We start from the raw sequence: 22,443 nt of genomic DNA on the forward strand, positions 1-22,443 counted from the left end.
GGAGGCAGGCAATCAGCGCTCGGCCACGCCTCCTGCCCCTGGGACCCTCGGACAGGCTCAGCCCACGCTGTGACCCTGACCGCCGGAAAAAAAAAAAAAGAAAGGCCTTCGCAAGGCGCACTGGTTCAATTGATTCACACCTTCGGGAATCTGTTCATTTCCACATCCCTCCCACTGCCTGTGCGTAAATTTAATTATGTATACTTTAGTGTTACATTTCGCTCGGTGTCATTCGAAACCTCCCGGCGCTCCGAGTCGTATATTTTACAAAGATGACGCGGACCACCCAACCGAAGAAAAAAAAATCTTGGCGGTGAAGTCAGCAGCAATCATGTAATCAGGTAACGAGTTGATGGTAACTGTTAAACACTGCGAGGAACACAGTGCTGGACTCTGCAGTGAGGACTAATAAGTGAAGGACATGAATTAATGCTCTTAATTTGGTGTCCACTAGAGGGCTCATGCCTTAGAGGTCATGACTGGATTTCTTTCAGCTTTTAAAAATATTTTTTACTTGTTTCGCTTCGAGCAGCAAAAGTGATTTGTTATGATAACGCATCGTGTCGTGGCTGTCGTCATTTTTAACGTGCATGAAACCAAGGAAACATTCTCACTGAAGCCTCCTATTGAAACACTGGAGTTAAAATTAGCCATCACGATGAAACCCTTCCAGCTGAGCAGTCTGGTTTCAGCTGAAGGGGGACCGTGAATCAGCTGTTTTCTGCATCCTTCGCTCAAATCAGCGCCGCGCGTTGTCCCAAACTCAAAGCCATATTCCGGCACCGCACCTTGGCCTCACCCGATCCCCTTCCTTTAGGACCAACGCTGACTTCCGCCGTTCCAGCGGCAGCTTAGGCAGCGGGAGACCCTGGTGGCTGCCAGGGCTCTGAAGTGTGAGCTAGCACTTACCCACGATCACCTGGGAACCAAGAAATGGCTCACGGGGGGATGAGAAGCCTTTTCTCTGAGACGTCAAACGCAAACTCATGTCAATCCCACTACCACCCAGAGCCCTTGGAGTGGCAGTTAAGATGTGAGCTCCGACAGGCCTACCAGTGGGAGGGGGGCAGGGTGGGGGGGGGTGGTGGTAGGGGGGGTGGCCTGTGACTGTTACCTCTTTCGGAGCCAAATCAAGAGTGGCAGGGCTGGGACCCTCATCCTCCTGACTTCCACTAGCACTGGGGATTGACAGCTGCCCTGTGGGAAAACACACAACACACACAATCAAGCAAGGTTCCTTTAACCAGCACTAACACAAACTTACCACCTCTTTTACTCTTTTCCACCAATTATAAATGCAACAATCATACTTGTAGGTCTGTACCAACATTCCAATATTCTCCCTCAGTTATTTGGGGGGCCAGATAAGGGTGCATGATAAGTGTGGATGGGCAGCAGCGTAGCAAAATGGGTAAGGAGCTGGTCTTGCAACCTAAAGGTTACAAAGGTCACAGGTTTGATTCTTGGGTTAGACACTTCCGTTGCACCTTTGATTAATGTTCTGCATTTCTTCTGTATATATCCAGCTGTTTAAATGGATGAAAAGTAAATATAAGTTGCTCTGGATTGTGTATATATATATACACACACGAACAGGTGACAAATTAAAGGTGTTGGGCCACCTCAAGCCTCCAGATCAGCTTCAATGCACCTTGGCATAGATTCTACAAGTCTCTGGAACTCTACTGGAGGGATGGAACACCATTCCTAGGCATTCAACTGGGTTGAGATCTGGTGACTGTGAAGGCCATAGCATATCATTCACATCATTTTCATACTCATCAAACTATTCAGTGACTCCTCGTGCCCTGTGGATGGGGACATTGTCATCCTGGAAGAGACCACTCCCATCAGGATAGAAATGTTTCATCATAGGATAAAGGTGATCACTCAGAATAACTTTGTATTGATTCGCAGTGACCCTGCCCTCCAAGTGTACAAGTAGACCCAAACCATGCCAGGAAAATGCAGCATAACAGAGCCACCGAACACACGTAGTAGTAATAGAACATAAGCAACATACATCGTGAATTAAACAATTATGTCCTACACCACAGTCCAAAACCAGAGCATGACACAAGGCTTAGTGTGGGTTATTTATCATAGAGCAAGTGCTACAGTTCCTGAAGGCGGTGAGATTTAATTGCATTTTGCGTCAAGTCTGAGCTCCCAAGGCTGACTCTGAGTCTCAGATCTGTTACAGTATCTCTCCAAATTCAAAGCGTGAGCAAACGTTTTTTTCGACCGACCGCTTCAATTCGCCTCGGCACGCCACACGCAGGAAAGAATCCAACGGTGGAAGTCCGGCAGGATCAGAAGGAGCGCAAAGGTTACCGGCAGAAACAATGCGCCGCTCTGCTAGCAGCGAACCTGCAGCCGTTTCTGTGCCAGGAAACCCTTGCCTCGTGGCACTTGGGCACAGGGTGACGGGAAAACCTCTGCAGGTGCGGAGACGATCGCCGTCACCGCCTTCCCCGCCAGCCTGTCCTGGCTCTCACGGCGGCTGGCGCCCCGAGCCGGGGTTCATTTCTCACAGGGGAAGACGGGCCGGGGCTAGCCGCCGCTCGTTCCGCGCGCTCGCCGTAAAGAAAGGCGCCCCATCAGAAACGTCTTCATCTGTCTCTGTCTCATCTGCATGGGAGGCCCTTAGCGTGGAGGAGAAAGGTCAGCGCATTCAAGGAGTCCATCTATCTGCACTGTCAGGCCTCCCCACGGCAGAGAGGAGAGAATGACACCCTCCGCTCCCTCCGAGGAGGCGCCAGCCCTGCCTTCTTTCAGGCGAATGACTGAAAACCTTCTTTGACGCACGGCGATCCAGCAAAATCGGCGGGCTGCCAACGCGCGCAGGACGTTGGCACAGGTTGAAGAGGCGCACGCTCATTAGCGAGGACGAGCGCTTCCTGTTTGTCCATATTTCGCATTTCCCTATTGGTGAGGCATGATCACACGGCGTGCTTTTCTGTTGGCGAAACGGGACAATGGCCCGACAATGGACATAAAAGACAACCTGTTGAGGATGAAACGGTGGACGGTAATGTAAACAGCTTTTAATAGCATCAAACCAGTCGCATGGCTTGTTTTAGGCCATCTGTCTGTTCCATTGTGTTCGCTCCGACTTCGACTGGCCATGGGTGACGGTTGATATATGTATACTACAAAGAGCCTGGACTGGGTCTGGGGATTTCTGCACAATTCTGAAGCATTTTCTTCTCCTTAGGTATTTTTTCTTTTTTTGTACGTGTACGTGTGTGTGTGTGTGTGTGTGCGTGTGTGTGTGTGCGTGTGCGCACGCATGTGGTGGAATATTCCATCAGATCACAGCACAGTCATATCCTTAGTGGCATGTTGCCAGTGTTCTTAGGCATTTTTATCAAAGGGAAATTGGGCTCTTTTCTGTTTGATAGGCTTGCTAAACTCTGCCAAGCTTCTCGTAGGCAACATGGAACCCACTGGCTGACCAAAGAGGTTGTTGAACGGAAACAAAATAAGCGTTAAAATTCTTAGAATGCCTCACTCCAAAATGCTTTACAGTACCACCCTTATTTCATGTTTCAATTTAACGTGCCATCATATCATTATGCTTGTCAATTAATTTGCATATAATCCAATTACAGCCTTCATCAGACTGAAGTAAAGTTTATCATATAAGTGTATAAAGGGTAAATTCCATTCTGTGAAATTTTGTGGGCTTTTTTCTGTCATCTTGTTATATGAACCATATTAAATATAACCCTCATTTCACAAAGGAAAGTAATTTATCCATTAGAATAGGTATCATTATTTTTCTTTCTGTTCAATAACATGAATCTGAGAGACACAGTCATAGGGGATGTACAGGCCACATTCAGACAGTTACATCACCAAATTGAATAGCGAGGACACCATACACACGTTTAATGCCTCAAAGAAAAACTAATTACCAAAGGACATGAAGCTTAATCATCTGCACTTTATACATCTTATTTGACTCACTTTCAAAGTCCAGACAGCTAAGGGTTTAGCAAAGACTGTCCAAATAATAAAATAGTATTCATTTGAACCAGTATATGAAATGAAACATACCAGATGCCCTCAACCATATGTAAAATTTAGACAGCTATATTTTTTGTTCAAAGCTGTGCCATTTTGGGATTCAATCCAAAGCTCTAACCCTCTCACTCTGTACTCCCTATGATGCATTAAACACTACTGTGCAAAATACTGCGCAGTACTATTTTCCTTAAATTTAAAGCCTATGATACGATGGTGGTAATTAGGTCATTCCTGTACACATGGGAACACATTTTCTAGGCTATATGTAAATAAGGTGAACTAATCATTAAATGTGACTGGCTTGCCCCCTACCCTACTCAGGTGTTGGATTAATTAGCCAAAATGTTTAAGAAATGTTTTTTTGAGCTAGCCATTTCTTGTCAGTCTCTACTGTGTGACTACAATTTATGTCAGCAAATGCATTCGCGTACAGTAAACCCTGCAAGGTGTGATAATAAAGGAACACCACAATGAGAAGTATCAAGTGTTGTCAGGAAGTTATTACTTTTGTGCCAGAATGTTCCGGGCTCTCCTGGCCTCCTACTCCCTCCCCGCGGTTTGAGTGAAGCCAGGCCCACCAGGATAATCACGGCCTAATAAGAGCGTATATTGAAAGCAGCAGTTCTGGGGCCACATCCTTTTCCCTGCTCTTTTCGGTCCCAGAAAAATGTTTGCACATGGCCGCATATGATCTCAATAATTTCAATATATCAATTGACAGTTTTGAGGAAAAGAAAAGCAAGACCCCTCCAACTCACGAGTGTATTTGATTTGGAAGTGCCCGGGTAACGTGCGCAGGTATCTGCTAGTTTGCGCCTCAGTAGAGTAGTGTGTTCTGTCCTAGCCGTGCAGGCGGCAGGGAAATTGATCCAAGGGAGGAATTATACAAATACATGAACAGAGCTCGCCTTTTCGCCTCCCCAACGGCATGCCTGAAGAATAACTAACACTGAGGAGCTTGGATATCCACACATATTTCACTCAGAGCTTATTTAAAATATATATATATATATATTCTGAGCTGTTCCGCAGGTTACAGAGCTTTCAGGCAAGCCATATGATTATGGCGAATTAGACCCAAATTGAGATGTGTAGACTTTGTCACGGTGAGGTCCTGTCCCAGTTTCGTTCAATCGTATGCAGGGACGCGCGGTGCATATGCAAACACCCCTCTTACTTTTTTCATGTGTTGTCTTTTTTTTTTTTTTTTGCTGATGAAGTCGTAAGCCTCGCTCCTCTCCAGTGTCCTATTTGCCATGCAAGGCGGAGGGACCTGAGACGCAGATGTGTAAACGGGGCCCGTTCTAATGATCTCCCACACCTGAGCATCTGCTACGCTTTTAATTAACACTCCAAGGAGGTTCGTCAGGAGTAATCAAAAACATTGTCACTTATAAAGCCACGGCCCCAAAAATAAATAAATAAATAAATAAAAATCAATATTTTTCATCAGCGAAAGGTAGGGCCCGGTTATAAGCGGACCATTTAATTGCCTCACTCCAATAAACAAAAAAATGGCACTTTTTAATGACTTGATTCGGCGGGATCAATACCCGGGCATGCATTTTTATCAAACAGCAACATGTGGTGTGGTGCTCAGAGTCATTTCCATGCAGAACCCAACATTCCTCTTCTTTTTCATTTCGTCAGGAGCAGGCAATAGGTTTTGCAGCCTGTGCAGAGGGCTGATTTATGGACGGGGGCTGACCTCTGAGGCCGTAACACAGTGATGGGTGACTGGTTCTCAACGGTAAGCTACTGGCACTTGACAAAGTGCCTGAAGCAGAATGAATTTACTTCTCTTTTCCTCAATCATCAACAGGCACTGCCCTGACCCCCATCCTGACTGCTATAACAAGATCTCCCATCTCGGGGCTGAAAAATTTACTGTCACATCTACTTTTCAATGAGCTCAAGTGAGCACTTCTTTCACCTTCAGTAGAGCAGGGCTTGCTAAGTGTTGGTCACACGGAGCCCACGCAGACAGGGGGTGCCCAGGACACGGGGCACACTGACGCCGCAGACAACTTTGGCTTTTATCACGAGTCAATCTTCCTAATCTTATTATATACAGGCCGTTTTTTTCCCAGGTATTTGGCAGACCTATCTGTGTTTGCCTTCATCAACTTGATGACAGTGCCTTGAGGCGAGTTAAATTTAATAACCCTGTTTTTTTACTGCCAATAAATCTCCATGCGCACTCAAATTTAACCTTCCTCTCCTCTGTATGGTGACCACAGCAATTGAAATTCGCACGGCAATGTCATAACGGAATTTCTACCCTTCATACATAAATGTAAAAATACCAACACGCGCCGCATTCATGCAATGTTTTCGCGCGATCGCATTGTTTCACCCTGTTTCACACTTCTGCTGAATAAGAATTTAGCTTGATCATTCAACTTCACTCATAACTTGCCATGCAGTAGTTGGTCTAGCATGGATTATTTCTAGCAAAACCAAAGCACGCAGCCACAATAATAAAAATTATTATTTTTTAAATGACCTTGATTGAAAAAACCTTACGTATAGTCTAAAATGCATCTGCAACATAGAGCCGGATGTCGGATCAAATGCGACACCGTAAGTTATAATTGAGAATAAAAAAGCCATTAACAGGCATTCAATAAGCCACTCTAAAATTGATCAAGCTATAAAAGCGCTTCCCTGGGGATGTGGCGGAACATGGCAATGGTCTTGAAGGCAGGAATCAGAGAGCCGAGAGCTCGGGGCTCCGATACAGTAGCCGCCCTCCCCGCCACGCTGAACACAATCACCAACACATTCAGCCGCTCCTCCCTCTCCATTTGCTTGCATTATTTTCCCCTGCCAGACCGCACCGTAAACACAGGGCACTTACGTTGATTCTGATCAAATAAAAACCGCAAGAGCTTATCCGCTTTTAGCTTTCTAAGCAGCCAGAGCAGGAAGCGGGAGATGTTGGGGGGGGGGGGGGGGGGGAGAATTTGACAAACACAAATTTTTAGGGGCATGCGGCATCTAAACCGCCGCCACTTCTCTGGACGGGGGAAAACTCTCAAGTGGCACATACAGTACGGGCAGCGCAAGATTTATCGTTTGATAGTTTATCCTGACTATTTTTTTTTTTTTTTTTAAGTTTCCTCCACAAAAAAAAAGAAAGAAAAAAGAAAAAAGAAAGAAAAAATTTCCAAGCGTGCTTCTTTAACTTTCAATTCTCCAAAGCATCCCTGCTTCACAGCCCCGGGCTATTGCCTTTCTCAATCTGTCCCTGGAGACGCAGGAGTTATTACCCCTGTCGATTGAGGAGAAAGGGATGTTATTCCCTTGTCACCCAGAGCCGGCCCGCCATCCTCCCTGGCCTGATCTATGGCCCCCCGCCGGAGAGGAGCGCCTGACGCGCCATTGGTTTAGAGTCCTGTCGGGTCCCGCTACCTGCGCCCCAGACGCCTGCGGAGTGACACGGGGCGCGTGTGAGAGAGGGGTCCGGCCCGGCGGGGCGACCGACGGCAGATTGATGGGCCTGATTACGCCGGAACAGGGTTAAATGTTAGCGACCTAGAGCAAAAGTTTACCTGAGACAAAAGAGCGCCATCCTCCTTCAGTCACTTAGTGTCAGGCTCTTCAGGCTCGCTCTCCACAAAGGCTGTATAATATGACACTGTAGTCTTGTGTGGCACTGGATGCACTATGGCCTACACGTATAGGATTTTAGTGCTGTAAATGCACAAATGCTATTTATACAACTGCATACATGAAAAAATATGTAACCAAAATGTGAGCGTAATAACACTATATGATACCGTAATAAACAACATAATACTATTAGTTATATTCTATTTGCTTGGTATTTATTTATTTATTTGTATCTGTACTGAGTATATGGGATCCAATCAGCCACTAAAGTATGAAACGATTATCCACATCTTACCTGATAATAAAATGAAAACATCTGAGATGATAAAATTCAAGTAAGGTAATTCTAAGACTTTGCTTTCCTACATTTCATGTATATTTCGATAGACTGAAGCATGAGACGTACAATATATATTTATGTAAATGGTCCTCAGGCACAGTATACTGCCAGGTGAGTGAAAGGTTTTGCTAACCCTTAGTCTATACTTCTGAAAGGCTTTCAACTTTTATTTTGATGCAATTTCTTTATTTTATTTATGCTGTATAACAGTTTCTCAAAAAATGCTTGCAGGTTCAGAATTCATAAAACATGGGGGAAAATCCAGGGAGTATAGCACCTCCTCATCATGTTCTGAGACCTGACACATCAGGTTTTATTCAAATCATGATGAAGCCATAAAATTCTCCAAGTGTATAGCTTTTATGACAATCAATTCAGTTACTCAGTAATGTTGCCATTATTGATTAATGCATTTGTAGCAAAACAAATGACAGCACAGTATCATTATAAAGATGGATTATTATAAAGAATTAAGTTAAAACGCCATCCTGATTACCCAAGGAGAAATGCTTGAAAAATATCTGAAGATTAACTGGCTAGCTAGTGTTTGCTAATGCTTATGTGGTAACAGTGACTCGTATTTCCTGAACTAACACTGAAAATTTACAGTTTATCCAACTGATGTTATATTGTCAAACACACCCAAATCACCCAGATATCACCAAATTGCCTATGTTGCATATTCAAATGTGTATTGCTGCGATATGTGTATGTACACAGCTGTTAAATATAGCCACATTTCCTCATACTCATACTTTTTTTCAAACTGGCCCACATTCCCAACACCTATTGAGGTGAGTAAAAAAAACAGGGTTTGCTTTCTGTAGCATGGTGTTAAAATGACAAATGCATCAAAAGACTTCCACTGAGTCAACAGAATTAAGAACACTTGATACTTGATACACCACAAACACACTAATACGGCCTATTGAAGAACCCTTGGTCCAACCACTCCAAGCATTTATAGTAGGTGTCTCTGCCCAGTTCACCATGAAGAGTTTTGAGGTTTAAGGAAGAAGTGGCATGAATTATAAAAACGACAAAAACATGAAAACACTTAAGGGACCCTTGGTCCAACTACTCCAAGCATTTATAGTAGGTGTCTCTGCCCAGTTCACCATGAAGAGTTTTGAGGTTTAAGGTAGAAGTGGCACGAATTATAAGAACGACAGAAATAAGAAAGCCAAAGAAATGCCCCTCGATGCCACCACAGAACTGAAATATGCCATACTCTGGTTCCAAAACCTGCTTCCTCCCTGACAGCCATCGGGAAGCACTCTCAAGTCTATAAATACAGCACAGTCCACATATACATGCAAGTAGAGGGTGCAGGCAACCACAAAGCTTTCAAGTCAAGTCTAGTGATAGTTTTAGAAACACGGCATGTGCTGAGCGCAATGCAATGCGATATCTATTCACAGTTACGCAAGACTTGTTTAGAAAATTAAATTAGATCAAGAGACAACGGCAGTGTTTAACATGTTTGGTCTGGCCGGGTGTTGCCAGGGACCAGAGCCATGGCCAGCGGATTGCACAAATCCACAGCACAGTCCACATCTGATGAACATGCCAAATATGAGACGACTGAGTAAACACCGTCAAGTTATCGATATAAGTAGAAAAAAAGAGTTTGGCTAAATGCACTGGGTGTAGCCTTTGGCGTGGAGCAAAGAAACATGTCACACACATCTTGATAAATATGTAGATCTAAATATGAAGAATTAGCATGCCAAATCTGAACCAGATACAGCAATGCAATTAAAGGATATGAACAAATTTTGGTTTGCCACCATACTGGGTGTGGCCCAGGATCGGTAGTGATAACAGTTCAGACACACATGATGTGCCAAATGGGAAACTGATGATGATGAATACAGACAAACTTATTGACATAATGCCAAGATTGGCTACTATCAGGCATTTCTGTCACTAATACCAGGAGGAATAAAAATCAGGCCGTAAAGGAAAAATAAATAGAATCAAAACAATAGGCTTTCAGTCATTCTATAGTTAAAAGTTAAGGCTTTACTATCATGGTCTTCAGGGGACTGTGTCTGGCTGGGTACTGTACAGTACGTGTCTGTTGCCCACATTAATGTTAGCCAGGAACATCATGTTACCACTAAAGCTGAATCGAAACCGAGAGTCTGCAATCTGCAATTGCATTTCTTCAGTCTAACTGCAAAGAGGTTTGTCCTTAACTCTGAACAACATTCACATTTCAATTCCTATAGACACTCATACAAAATTATGAGCTTGACAGTCATCAAATGGAAGAAAGAATGTTTAGCCTTTCAATGAACAAAAGCCCCCCGTGGAGGAAACGTGCCCAGTTTAATAAATCTGCATCTGAAGTTCGAAGTGAGCTAAACTTGCATCTGTGCAGTTAGTATATCCTCATGACAAGCTATTGAAACAAATTTATATTAAATATGCTGTCTATTGTACAGACGTTAGATACCCACAGGGCGCAAGCCCATTTATTTGACATCTGTCAGGAATTAGCAGAAAGGGGGGGGGGGGGAATGCTGCAGAGTCTAGACAGCATCCAGAAGGCTAGAACGTGGTCATGTCATCTTTCACAAAGCTGTCTTGGGCTCCTGGGCTTCAGGCATTCAAATCAAATTTGATTTTGAGCAGGACATGCTGTACCTCACACCATCAGCGATATCCATCAGAACGCGTCGGAGAGCGCAGGATCTCTGGCACGTACAGACTGCATATCCATCTGCTCGTGAGTGCACTTCCAGAGGTGGATCTTTAGTTACTTACAGACATCGGCAGTGACACAGCCTGGCCACAGGACCACATGAATAAGTAAGTAAGTAAATAAATAAATAAATAAATAAATAAATAAATAAACAAAAGTGGGGAGACAACACGGGGAGGCTATCCATCATGTATCCTATTACCAGAAAGCGAGAGCCATCTGTATAATTCAGTCAGCATTCTAAGCAGATAAAAATTCCACTTTTTGCTTCAATTTGTTATATCTGACAACTTGCCATGCTCTATTTTTGAATTATAAATAGGTTTTAAAAAATAAAAATAAAAAACAATACATGTTTGTCCAAGCGTATGTAGAATACATGATTGCAGGTAAACGTACAGTAACAAACTCGAGGAGAACAACATGCACTCCTGTGCACTTGACTGAAGAAGGAGAAGCTTTTATGGACCACTGAAACCAAAACACTTGATGCACATTAACCATTACATGCCATGCAATTTTCTGTCAGGCATACTAAAAAACAGCATTTCAGCACACCAATCAGTCTGATGGATCCTGAGTTATATAGAACAAAATACAAGACTTAAAAATCTCAGACAATGGGCGTAACTCAGCTACAAATCGTTTCCATTCTTCCCTGCCTTCCTGGCAAGACGATATGCGCTACTCAGCAAGAGAAAGAAGAGAGCGACAGGAATGTAAATAAAAAATCTAACCAATTACACATTTGCTGGCTGTTTATTTGAGTATTTACACTGTCAGCTATAATCACATGACACACCCCTGATTGGCTGCCACACATTCACTAAACAATGCAACTATACAACAGATCTTTATACAACTCTGAAGGCCATGTCCATTTCTTTGTTATTTGGGGTGAAAAATAAATAAATACAAGCAAAGCACAAATTTCTGCAAATCTAGAAAAAGGAGAAAAAATATGTTTTGTACCGGCTGAATTTGCGATGAAATTCTGTCCGACTTGTATTTGGCCAGATGTGCAATTACACCACACTTCAAGCGTACATCTCTCACCACGCAGCTTCGCTTGTCTCCGTCTCCATTTTCACTATAATAATTTAAAGTGTATGAATGCACAGCTAATGAAATCAGTAAACATTTGAAATTCAGTTCACAGTTCAGTTCAGTTCACTTTATTTGTCCTAAGCAGGGAAATTATGATTTCAGTAAGAGACAGCTAATAGAAGCAAAGGGGCGACATAGCTCAGGAGGTAAGAGCGCTTGTCTGGCAGTCAGAGGGTTGCTGGTTCGATCCCCCGCCCTGGGCATGTCGAAGTGTCCCTGAGCAAGACACCTAACCCCTAATTGCTCTGGTGAATGCGAGACATCAATTGTAAAGCGCTTTGGATAAAAGCGCTATATAAATGCAGTCCATTTACCATTTACCAAATAAATAAACCAACATTACAACAAAACATTACTAAAAAAGGTGTTGAAAATAGAGTGCAATCAGTAAATTAAATTAGCAGACTGGTCAGTGCTAAATTAACTAATTTGTGGTAATGTCTAATTTTTTTTTCTAATAAGAACCACACTTTTATGAGTGCATTAGTTAGAAAATCTGTGGTTCAACCCATGTTTCTACACTGTCTCTACACTGTGTAAACAGACCATCTCCCAGAACTGAGAATGAGGCAGTTCTGCTCATACAGCGCCAATACCACCAGGCTACACAAAGACCTGACAAGGCTGAAACATACAAATTATGAAACACAAGTTTTAATAAAAAGTAGAAATAGTCCACCTTCATTAAATTGTTGAGAAGTGTTAAAATTACTTCTTCTGGTTACTTCCATAAATGGTTTAAATGAAAATTAAAAATTTTGACTCAAACTAAATTATGAAGAAATTATTTAAAACAATGGTTTAGCTGCCACATCATCCCTACATTCCTGTGCTTGGCATTGGCCTGCTGCACCTGGACCTACAAAGACAAGCTGGAGAACCCTGAATGTAGCGATATTAGCATAAGCTAGTGTCACTCAGACACAGTATTCATTGTTGCACATTTCCAGACAAAAGTATCTACAGTATAGTTCTAATGATGTCTGCTCATCACACTGATACTGTTCTAAGACACAGAACCACAATAGAGCAGGAGCATATCAGATATTATTTAAACAAACAGAACACATTACAAGGCAATTCTGACAAATGACTGAAAAATATATTCAACAATCGTCAAGCAGCCTGCTGTAACTAAGAGATAATTATATTTCATAAAATGAGTGCGGAGGTGATGTAAGAATCTCCCTCGGGTGTCTGTGCAGAACTCATACAGCGTGCGAGTGACTCATGGTAAACATGCGTGACAACTGCTCGCGGAGGAAAATGACTCTTCCAGTGGGAGAAACCTGGGGTGTAATCCACAGTCACAAGCCAGATAGCAAAGCCAAATTTATTTAGGCGTACTGACCTCTCAAATACCGTCAACACAGGGGAACATCTGTTAAAATTCTGACAAAGAAGGGAAGTCAGATGCCAGGATAGGCACACATTCTACATTTCCATTAGGAATCCAGCACAAAGGACAGGCCTATTTTAATTATTTTACTTTTTTTTAAATGTCAGGCCTTTTAACTATGCCTCTTGGAAAGTTTGTACCAAATATTTTTTAGAGGGATATTTATAATTTCTTTCTTTCTTTCTTTCTTTCTGCGTAAAGGACTGCGTAAAAACCACATGAATATGTATGCATCTGGTACATAACAAAAAAAAAAAAACGATTTCATTCCTGTTTCAGATGCATAAAGTTTTAACACTTTTAATGACCTCCCTGAAGTCCTCTAGCTTTATTACCACAATGCTTACCTTGGTCCGTATCTAGTTCATCTTACGAGAGTGCGGTCCTTAGGTAGAACCAGGATCACAATCTAACCCTGCCCTTCAGTTTTTTACGTTCTAATAACTTCTTTTTTGACACTTTAATTCTTTAAACTGCGGAAAAAAATGTTAACACTGCCTGCATATTTGTACCGCAGAAACAAAAGACTGAATTTTAGGTCAATGTATAACATTTAAAATGCCACATTTTAATAATCAACAAAGTACATTTCACAGAACATTTACAGTTAGTAAATAATACAAAAACTTACATAAATGTACTATATTTTCAAATCATAAATGTTTATAAATCATATTCGTACTCCCAGGCCACGGCACTTCCTCACAACAATAATAGTTAGCAGAAGAGAACCCAGCCTATAGTATCTACACAAATGTTAAAATCTTAATAATAAATATTACCTACAAATGCAATATACTTTTTTAAAATTACAGAATAATTTCTATTAATGTGCAGGCAAAGTTGGTAATGTTTACCAGGTTGGTATTACGAACAGAGTCTGAAAATTGCAATTTATACATAATAGAGGGACAACCTTAAGCATAGGCATATTAATAATGTTCTCTGTCTGAAGTGTGGCACACATTTAAAAGGAAATATGAAATACTGGATGACTACCTATAGTATGCTGCACCTGTATGAAAAATGAATTCAACCTCGAGTCTTTGTGTTAAAAAGGTCATTCAAACCCAGCGCTAAAAGGTTTTGATCTACGACATAAATAAATGTCCTTTTTCTATTGTTATTACTGCAATTTCACATACAAAGCTTTAACTTTTTTCCCATCAGGAGTTCTTTTTTTTCATTGATATCGGCAGTGAATTTCTACACCTTTCTTTATAATTAGCCTTTGTACACGAAGGCCCCATGAGAGTCAGAAGCAGAAACTGATTAAAAGCATACATAAATGCAGCAGATCTTTTAAAAATGACTTGACCTTGGACATTAGAGACACCGCAATCAGTTGTGAATTGTCGCCGCATCTACGGCGAGTAAAAGCCATTTGTTATGATGCAAAGTCCCTACCGCGTTCGCCTCCATATGCATAAAGTGTAGCAGTCTACTGATTGCGGACGCTACGAAGCTCCTTCTCTGTCAGGTTATTTATAGTTCTGCGGTTCCCCTTGTTATAGAGGTACTCATGCTGACGGTTTTCGCAAATAGCTCAATGTTAAAAACAAATATTCAATCATGGCCCTGTTGCTTTTCACCGTTCTGCGGTGTCTACTCACGATGATTAGTTACAGTATTTGTGCACGAGGCGTTCGGCGGTAATATGCGCACGGCGCGGAGTCTGTGAACGCGACGCTTTACGCACTGTGCCAATGAAGGCTGTCAGGCTTGCGAGTCAGTATCCAGCTGACAATATTTATCCACCCAAGTAATGATGCGGATAACGACAGCCAGCGATCAATATGCGTGTATTTACATTTTGCCTCAACGCGGTTTAATGCATCATGCTTGACATAGTTTTGCTGATAGAGATGCACAGACGTTAAGACGGGATGTGGGGAAGATTCTCAGTATTATTCTAACAGCAGGAAGAAACATAAATATGAAGAGTTAGCATGTCCACATCTATGCGGTGCATGAATGTGAAAATATTGTAGAAATTAAATTGCGTCCATGTGCTATCTCTGTAGCCTTATTTAGCACGTAATACTAAAATATTTTGCAAAACTGCGAAATACAATGTATAAAACCACACATACCATTTGGAGAGCTGCCAAAAAACCTGCTGCAAGCCTTTTATTTACCTGGATCATTGCCAGGATTATCAAGCCAGGGTTTCTTCCTTTTAAACTTCCCTTTTTCTTCCCTCCAATTTCCTCCATTCAACAAAATAATCTTCAGGTCAAAAACTTAGATGGAAGCTATTCGGGCAGTTGGGTCTGGTTTATGTTTAAATATAACAGGGGGTTGTCATATTTGAGTTCCATTTTTTCTCCAAATATTTCTCCTCCTTCTGAGCATAATGCATCACAGATTCACTTCCAGACTGTACACCCATGTTTTATAACAGCCAAAACCTCTGCATTTACTGCTCTGAACAAATCATACAAAATCATAATACCAGAGTGGGACAACGAAGCTGGGGAAAAGGCTCGCGTGCTAAACACGCCGTTTGGAGGTACTCACTTTGGACGGCTTGCGTGGAGCTCTCGCAGAGCACGGTGGCCTTGTCCAGGGGGGCGGAGAAGGAGCTGAGGTGGCTCGTGGAGGTCCTGTACCCCCCCTCCTCCTGGCTGTGGGACTGGAGCCCAGGCACCGGCGAGCTGGCGGGCCGGGAGCTGGTCATCGAGCTGGAGGGCCTGGAGCTGGCGCAATTCTGCGTTTGACGAGAGCAGACAGTCAGCGCTGGGAGGGGATGCGAGCTTCTGTGCTATCAGGAAACTGTCTGAGAATCTGCCTGCAGAACAACAGATCTGTTCAGGGAAATAAGACCTAAGGCACTGTGGATAAAACTGTTACCTGCCTAGGCTATTCAGCTCAGCAATGGACACCAAAATCAGCATCAAAAATAATCTTTGAGCAATCATGTAGTTGTACGGCATGAGAAAACAATCTGTATTTACAGACAGTACCATGGCTACAAAAAGCTTATATTTTTTCTGTAGTTTTTAGTTTGTAAATAATTCTTGAATGAGCACCATCGTAGGCCTAAACAAACCTTTATTATACCAATGAGACGTTATACTAATGCGATATATATATATATATATATATAAATAGATAGACATATATACACACACACCCTTATACACATACTCAGGATGTACACACATGCTGTACATGTGAATCCTCCCTGGTCTATGTAGGCCTAAGTATATCTCTTGTCAAAACTTGAATTAAGATCAAAAACTAATCCCCTTCCAATTTAAATCTATATTTCAGCCCTGTCACACTACTGAACTCGAAGTGCTGAAAGGAGTTTTTTTTTGGTAGGTTCAACTGACAGCTTTATTTCACAAAGCAATCTTGTACTGTGTGTACATGTAGAAGGTCACAGGGTCAGTAAGCAGTTGTTAACAAGTGCCTAGGTAACAAGGAGCCAGGAAACAGCAGTCAGGACCATGTGTATAATAACTGATTGAATCTACAGGACAGCTGTCTGTATGATATGTACACAATTTTGACGTGAAAAACAAAAACAAAAACAAAAACGAAAGAAATAAAAGTAGTGTGTCATCACACTTTAAACCAGTACTGTCCAGTCCTTCACAAAGTTTAATGGAAAACTGGTATACATCGTAAGTACTGTTCTTTTGTCTGACAGCAGGTTTTGCCGGTACTTTCTATGTACACATTTCAGCTTGAACTGTATTTTTGAGGAAGCAAAACAGTTCATCAATTACAGGCTAATACTTAAAGACAGATGCAGATTTGTTTTTGATGAGTGATAGAAAAATGAAGGAGAATGAGGAGCCCATGATGTACATTTCTATCATTTACATTACAATAGTCCCTTGGTATATAAAAGTACAATATTATTTATTATATATTAATTTAAACTGCATGTTATCCTTTACATACTGCCACTATGTTTGCTACACACGTACATACCTTTACACATATAGAACAATACAATGTGCACTACATGTAGATATAGAGCTAGGTAGATACAGTGCATAGATTGATTTATGGTGCAAAAATGACATTACCGAAAACATCCACTGCATGGGCAAACTCGATGCGGACTTTGAAATTGGAAAATTGTGCGAGACCACGAAAGGGCCCAATGATAATACGGACCCACAATATATCAGTAACCCGGGTGCATTTGGTTCAGTCATTTTTTACAAGTCCCAATCTTTACAGTGTCAACTTGTCAAGGGGTCAAAGGGAAGAACGGGCAATATTCTGAAATCAATCTGCCTTTAGAAATGGTCTCATTTCTTTTTAAATTACCTTATGTTGCGGTGGCAGCCTGGGACAAACTGCTATATCCCATAAACCATGACAACCCAGGAGGGAGTTAATGTGATCATTCATAAGGGACAAGTTACAAGGGGAGGGGGGGGGGGGTGCTATTAACTACTTTTAAACCACTTTGCAGGGCTAAGTGATCCCAGGGATCAGTGGCCAGAATAAATACTGGACTGACAGTTTAATGTCCAGGGACGGCTCGTCTAGGATTAGAAGCATGTAACACATACTACAGTTGTCACTGTTGGAATTAAGGTGCTTTGGTGATGCTGAAGAAGTCACCTCCATTGTGGCCGCTCAATACAACCATTTATGCACTGGCAGAGCACTGACTTCACACAGTGCATAAGAAATTTCCGTAATCTGCTTTTAGCAATAGATTTGTGATTATAAGCTTTATATCCCACTTTCAGTGGTACAACATCCTTGGCTTATTTGTATCCATGGAGCTCCTTCAATGTAACCATCAAATAGTGAAATTTTTAAAGGGTAAGCATGTCAAGTGAGTGCATTTAAGGATGAAGCATGTCAGGTGTGACATCGTACTGTTTTTCCTACAATTCAAGGATATGCCATAGAAACATTTCATATTCCAGCACAACATACCTTTTGACCTTCTGTTTTCAAAGGAAAAATATAATATTCAAAAGAAGTAGAGCATCTATAAAACATTTGAATAGTCTTAAATAGTGAATCTCTAATATTTTCTTGAACTGAATTTGGCACTGCATGAGAGCTTTATGGTTACAGTGTAAGTAAATGATAATATGATGCAAAAGATGTACAAGAACGCCACTTCTGTTGTTTTAGATAACAGGACATGAAATGCTAACAATAAATAAATAAATAAATAAATAAATAAATAAATAAATAAATAATCAATCTGTTTTGTCTTGCTAATATGCAGCACATATCCTCCCTTACCCACACACTCACTCAGACATTGTACGTACCGAAAAGTTCAGAGCTCTCCTCCTTTCTTTGATTCTATTGATTGTGCTTCGGACCTGCAACGGCAGAGGAAAACATGTGCTGTTTATCCTTGCGAGATGAAACCTTAAAAATGGCCCTCCTTACAGCCGATCTCAGCCAAACCATGAAATTCAGAATAAAGAATAGGAAATGAAGGAACAATAACAGTGTACACTGCTTTAAATCAATAAGCACCGCAAAATGGAAAACAAAAAATGTTACAGTGTGTCAAGGCTAATGGGACCTGAAAGTGACACATAGTCCTAGCAAGCTAAGGAGACTACTTCAAGCTATCATCTGTCACGTTGCAGAGTGGCCTAGAAATGAAGCTATTGAAAAAAAGACCCTAGCAGAACAGATTGCAGTTGTACGCAGTAAGCCAATGCAGTCTATGTACTGTAGTGGAACGCCAGACACCGTACAGCCCATCCTTTGCTTTGGAATCCATTTATAACCTGTGTACACTCCATGCTACCAGATTTAAAGAGTGGTTTCATTGTATTACTTTTTTCATAGCAGTGCATTTCATATGATAATGAAAACAATGCATTTTTATCTGACTGTGATTGCCCTTCGGATAAATCAGAAGGAACTACTTTGACAGGATGGCGTAAATTTCACATGGAATTTATTAATCCATCTCAACCCTAATATTTCCATCATGGCTTCTGGAAGCCAAGATCCTAAGTCCTTTGTTTCCATGCTAGTGCCACCAGTTTCTCTCCCCTTGTTTTCTCGCATGTACTTCAGTCCTCAGCTAGAGGTCGCGACTGTCTATTTGTCAAGCCCCTTCTCAAACAATTATCGCATTTGCACCACCTCAATAATCTAAGTTATAATAAAGTCATTTCCACTAACTAAGCACAGATGATAATCGGCAGTGATGTTTACAAGCAACCCTAATTGAGAAATTCAGTTTGATTACTTACTATTATGGACATCCTGCAGTATTTTTATTTAAATGTTGAACAGGGGCATGATAAGTTTTGTTAGAAGCAGTGGAAAATGCCCAAATTAAAAATGAGAGCGTTTATATAATATTTAACTTGCAGAAAAGTTACATTTTTAAAAATTCATGATTCAACTAATTAAGTAATCATGGTATTCAACCCAAACTTTAAGTAGAATCAGGTGTCTTAGTGCTAGGCTAAAACAAAAACCCGCTTTATATGGGTGCATTTTTCTTTTTACTGCAGTGATACTCAATCCTGGTCCTGGAGAGCCACAGAGTCCACTGGTTTTTGTCTTTCCTTAAGATCAGCTACTGATTCAGACAAAAAAACCAGGTGACCTGAATTATCTGTGATAATCAACTGCTTTAACTGATCAATTGCTGTGCTACTCAAGTCCTGAGTAACAATGAAAGCTAGCAGACCCTGCGGCTCTCCAGAACCAGGAGCGAGGACCACTGGCTCAAAGACATGCTTATCAAAGCATTGAAGCTTCAATCCATGTTCACTTTCCTTCCTGACTCTCACCATATTAGACAAACTAATTGTTTTTATAAATGTCTCAGAAGCTCAATTGTATGATTAGCCACTTGACTACGCCGTTGAAGTGCCTATGGGGACCCCTGGAGGATAACTATTGAAATACAAGTTTAAATCCCTGCAGGTCACATGGTGGAGACCGGTAGCCCTAGACATATATTTAGGCAGCAGTATTACACACTGAAAAAGTAAGTTTTAAATGTTTTTTATTTTTTTATTTGCTGCATTAAGATTTTATTAAAAATATTAACAGAACATATTCTGAACACTGAATCCTGCTGTATGGGTGGCTGCCCTCGATCTCCAGACAAAATGAAGATCAGTTGATGTCCTCAAAGCAAGTTGAACCCACACAGACAGGCACACCAATAATGGTGTGACTTGTTACAGAAACAGTTGACAGTTCCAAGGTTACCCCCTGAAAAACTACACAAAGCCGCAGGTTACAATCCGATATATCTGCAATGCTCTCAAAACACCATGGCAATTTGTTATTTTAAAGTGCATTTTACTTCTTCAAAAGGACCTAGAGATTGAGCATAATTCTTGTGCCCAATTAAGGAGCCTTATTTTGCTATGAGAAGTGTATAGTGGTGTCAGTATGCCGTATAACTTGTGAGGGGTACAGTTCACAAAGAGAAAAAGCAAACTGGTTGCTTTACTTTAGTTTATCAATTAGGCTGTCAGCCTTGCAAGTTAAAACTCCGCCCACCATATTAGTGAATATGCATGTCTTACTGCTTCATTAATCTCAGGCGTTTCATGTACGTTCTGCCCCAAACAGAAATATAAAGAGGATGTCTCACACATACACCATAGCTGAGCAAGTAGGCAACGAAGACGACAAAAATATTTGTCAGCCGAGCTAATACAATGCACATGGTTTTAAATTTAGCCATTATTGACAGACATAAATATTTGTAATACAGGATGCTGCTGTGAAACACTGGAATTCCATTACTGACATGAAACCCTGAAAGTTCTCTGGACCCATTGTTTGGGGCTATTTTGATGTTGTTAAATCCTTGTTGTATTCAAGGTCTGAGGTGATGTAATCACCACTTTCAGTGTAAAAGCTTTCATGATCATAATTTCCATATGAAAGTAATGCTTGCTCCAACACCTGCTGACATCCTTGGAATACTGAGCAAAAGAAAGGTCATCAAAGCAGAGGAATAACAAAAAGACAGAGGGGAGGGAAGCTAATTGAAACCAACAATGAAACCGCATCAAATAAATGTACTGTATGTAGATCTTTGAAAGGCGTTTTAGAATAAACATACAACTGAATAAAATGTAGGTAAATTTAATGACACAGCTTAATGTATTTCTTATAGAGTATAATGTGAAACCACATTAATGTATAATATAATATGTTCTTACAAGACTGACAGTCACATCACATAATACAGTATTGACTTGTCTATGGAGATAGGAATACCATTATCTTCACATCACATAATGCTGTGTATATTGTACAAATTATGCTGAAATGTATACCTTTTTCTACCAGTGCAATTGAGGTTATTTCTCACTTTGTGTAACCGAGTATAATGCCCCTGGTCACCATTAAGGTACAGTATCTAAGCACTGTCATACTTATTCAATATTTAAATTATTTTAAAAGCAGACAGGAGATCTCGTTTGTTTAGTTTAATAATTGTTATAAAATTTAAAAAATAACTGATTGATTTCTGGTTGTATAAGACAGGGGCATTTCTTACGAATGTATTACACTTATGTTTCCCATTGTTCATAGATCTCTGGGTATCTGCATAGAACTGCACTGCACCTACTCATATAAATCATCTGTCACCTTAGTGCATTATGATATACTATAATGCATAATATAAAAATATATCTTGCTGCAGATGTAAAGGGGACCAACATGACGGGAACTGTGCTGTGCTGTGCTGTGCTGTGCTGCATGGAAGTCCATCAAGCATGTAAATAATGTAGTCATCAGTAATTAACATAAAGAGACTGTAGCAATTCCCAGCACACCTGAATGCACAGGGATCTGGGCTCAGCTACACCAGAAACTCAAGCCATTATCTTCAGAGTGCACAACAAAAGGATAATCGTTTACAGTAGTTACTTCAAATCAGCAATTATCTTGACAACCTACAATCAATAACCCATTTATTGGCTGCATATTTATATTTATTACCTGCTTATGATCCCGCATACCAAAGCGCATGGTTTTAATGGGGATACGTCTAGGTCCGGGACAGCATTTTATGGATTACATTACCGACATGTAAATCAGGAATGCAGCATGGTGGTCTGTATTTAAAGGCAAATGTCAATGCTGCCAGAGAAAAATATATACAAAAATATATCATTAAATAATCACGTGTCTTTATGGCAGTTTAGCATTGCAATAATGTATTATGCACTGCTGTGCAAATAACTTGCTCTATGTCTTACAGTTAGAAATTTTTATATTAACAAATATACTTTTAATATA

The 22,443-nt window shown here is 41.0% G+C and overlaps 1 protein-coding gene across 1 annotated transcript in view; it reads right to left on the reverse strand.

Moving 5' to 3' along the window:
- The window catches only part of LOC118226391 (adhesion G-protein coupled receptor D2), a 69,263-nt gene that overhangs the window by 11,246 nt on the left and 35,574 nt on the right, over positions 1-22,443 (reverse strand). Inside the window, exons 22-24 of the mRNA XM_035415977.1 lie at positions 18,465-18,518; positions 15,724-15,913; positions 1,115-1,197 (exon numbers count right to left, since the gene is read on the reverse strand). Coding sequence (XP_035271868.1) covers positions 1,115-1,197; positions 15,724-15,913; positions 18,465-18,518 — 327 coding nt within the window. The remainder of the gene's footprint in view (positions 1-1,114; positions 1,198-15,723; positions 15,914-18,464; positions 18,519-22,443) is intronic.

This window comes from Anguilla anguilla, chromosome 4, assembly GCF_013347855.1.
Source record: "Anguilla anguilla isolate fAngAng1 chromosome 4, fAngAng1.pri, whole genome shotgun sequence".
Classification (NCBI taxonomy): Eukaryota; Metazoa; Chordata; class Actinopteri; order Anguilliformes; family Anguillidae; genus Anguilla; species Anguilla anguilla.